The 2,745-nt window shown below is 30.3% G+C and overlaps 1 protein-coding gene across 1 annotated transcript; it reads left to right on the forward strand.

The window, feature by feature from the left end:
* The first annotated feature begins 757 nt into the window (after positions 1–757).
* Positions 758–2,502, forward strand: LOC124885708. The gene is made up of 2 exons (XM_047393957.1): positions 758–770; positions 2,024–2,502. Exons 1-2 carry the CDS (start codon positions 758–760, stop codon positions 2,500–2,502), a joined length of 492 nt encoding a protein of 163 aa, XP_047249913.1.
* Positions 2,503–2,745: the final 243 nt, after the last annotated feature.

Genomic DNA, 2,745 nt, shown 5'->3' on the forward strand with positions numbered 1-2,745 from the left:
CCATAGGTACTCTAATTGTTTGGTGGGTATTGAAGAATCACTTTTCCATTTATTTCATCTTTTCTTTCTAGCCTTATTTTCAAGTTTCATCGCAAGTATGATTTCTGTGGGTTCTTTTTTAACCTGTCATTTTGCCATCAAGTTAGAAACTCAGAAGTGCATCTTCGCTTCTAATCATAATTTTAAAATGTTTCTTTAAACTTGTAATTTGGTAGCATTTGACTGACCTCCTATTCTGTAACATTACTAATTTATTCATTCATTTCCTTAAGTAATGCTGTGTGTGTAGGTATCATTAATGTATATGATCATATATATCGAGTGTATAATGTGAAACTAGTGAGTTAACATATTTGGATACCAGTTGTTTGTGGAGAAGTATTTGAGAGACTTAAGCACACAGTAATTGCAGCTTTAGTTTAACTATGTAAATTTCTACAGCCCACATAATTAATTTATTTATTGGTTTAATAATAATGGAATAAGTTAAATCCTTAATCTATATAGAAAGTTACCTAGTAGGATAATTACTGACTCCTAGTAGGATTGTATCCATAATTACTGACTCCTAGTAGGATAATGATTGTATCCACCAATCACGTTGATGAAACGTGAAAATATAACCAACTAATCCCTATTATAAAAAGGGTCCTCTCTCTGCCAAAAGAAGAATAAGCTCCATCATAATTTATTCTGAAAAGTAAGGTTAAGAGAGAGAAACAATACGTTCTGCTCTTGGTGTGCTTCCGCTAAAACCATGGAGAATTCAGGTAAGTAATTCTTTATTGAATTACTGTTATTATGTGTATGTGAAAATCATTAAGTTCAACATTCCTGAGTAATTCATAGGATTATATATAAGATTGAATAAGTTTATATAATCCGTTTTATGCTTACATGTGGTATCAGAGCGAGGTTTCGGAACTAATGATTTTCCATTACAATTAAAGTTTTCTATTAATTTTATGAACCCTAATTATAAAATAAAAATTTTATTTTGTTGTTGCTTTATGCGTTATTAACTTATTGAATCACGTAAAGGTGAAACTGGATTGATTCGAATTTATAGCACCAACTAATCCTCACTTTCTTTTCCTAAATTTGCATCAACTTATCTTTATATTTATGGGAATATGCTAATTTAGGGTTACAAGTTAATACAGAAAGAGGCCAAATGTCATAAAGCTCTTAATACAGAAAGAGGCCAAATGTCATAAAGCTGTATTAAGGCCATTATATTCATTACACGTACAATATCAATTTTTGTTGTCTATTATTAATAAAATAAATGATACTGTTTATGAAGAATGCAGTATTCTTTTAATGTCTACTTTGGTCACTATAGATAATGTGTTTACATTGAAACTTTTTTTTTAATAATAAGGACATTAATAGTAGTGTAGTGCATTATAATTGAATATGAACCATTATTTATCCATAATTCATTCTGAATTAAAGAATCACTGGAAATAGTGACATTCATATATTCATGATATTGTTATTTGTTTTAGAATTATGAATGTGGTTCGTTAATCACAAAAGTGGTCGAATCCTTATGAAATTAATTCCAAAAGATAAAGTTTATAGTTTAAATTAATTACCCATTAATTTTAATGCTTATAAATGATGTACCAATTATGGGTAAATTAAAGTTTTTGGTTATAAGACATTTGTGGATCACCCAAAGGTTTATTGTTTGTTCGTATAACCAATAAATAATAAAGAGATAATTTTGATGTATCATTTTTTTATTTATTTATCCAAAGATAATAAATATTATTAATTGATGCATTAAACATTATCAATTTGTGTTAAATATAGCATTATTATGTTTAAAATTGTATTTTGATGTTTCGCCCAAAGGAGAACATCAATATACATTTAAGTAAATTATTTCTGAATTTAATTATGTGTTTAAACTCGTAAATCAAAGTATTAACAAATGAGCATGTTCTACTTGAAGCACCTGCCCTTCATTCACACTCTGCCTCTGTTACGACTTTTAACGGACTTAACTTTTCAGATTGGTGCGAACAGATCAAATTCCATCTTGGGGTTTTAGATCTTGATGTTGCACTTTACTCTGAAAAGCCAACTGCTATTATTGAAGCTAACAGTGATGAAGAAAAGCCCTATTATAAGAACTGGGATTGTTATAACAGATTAGGCTTAATGTTTATGCAAATGAATATTGCGGGCAACATTAAGACTACTCTTCCCAAAACTGAAAGTGCAAAAGAACTTTTGAAACTTATGGAAGTGTCTTCCCAAGCTGCTGATAAGTCTTTTGCTGGGACACTAATAGGTACTTTAACCACCATGAAATTTGATGGTTCACGTACTATGCATGAGCATATCATTGAAATGACAAACATAGCAGCAAGACTTAAGTTATTGGGAATGGAAGTGGAACAGAATTTCCTTGTGCAGTTCATTATCAACTTATTACCGTCTGAGTATGGTCCTTTCCAAATGAACTACAACACCATGAAAGACAAATAGAATGTGCATGAATTGCATGGTATGTTAGTTCAAGAGAAAACGAGCCTAAAGAATCAAGGAACCTACTCCATTAATTATGTAAATCATCAAGGAGCTGAAAAGAAAGGAAAGAAGCATGGTAAGAGACAATAGAGGCAACTTAATGTTAATCAGTCCTTATCTCAAGTACATAAGAAAGGGAACAAGAATGGAGAGTGTCATTTCTGTGGAAAATCTGGGTACTTTCATAAAGATTGCCTGAAA

Source organism: Capsicum annuum, chromosome 7 (genome assembly GCF_002878395.1).
Source record: "Capsicum annuum cultivar UCD-10X-F1 chromosome 7, UCD10Xv1.1, whole genome shotgun sequence".
Lineage (NCBI taxonomy): Eukaryota > Viridiplantae > Streptophyta > Magnoliopsida > Solanales > Solanaceae > Capsicum > Capsicum annuum.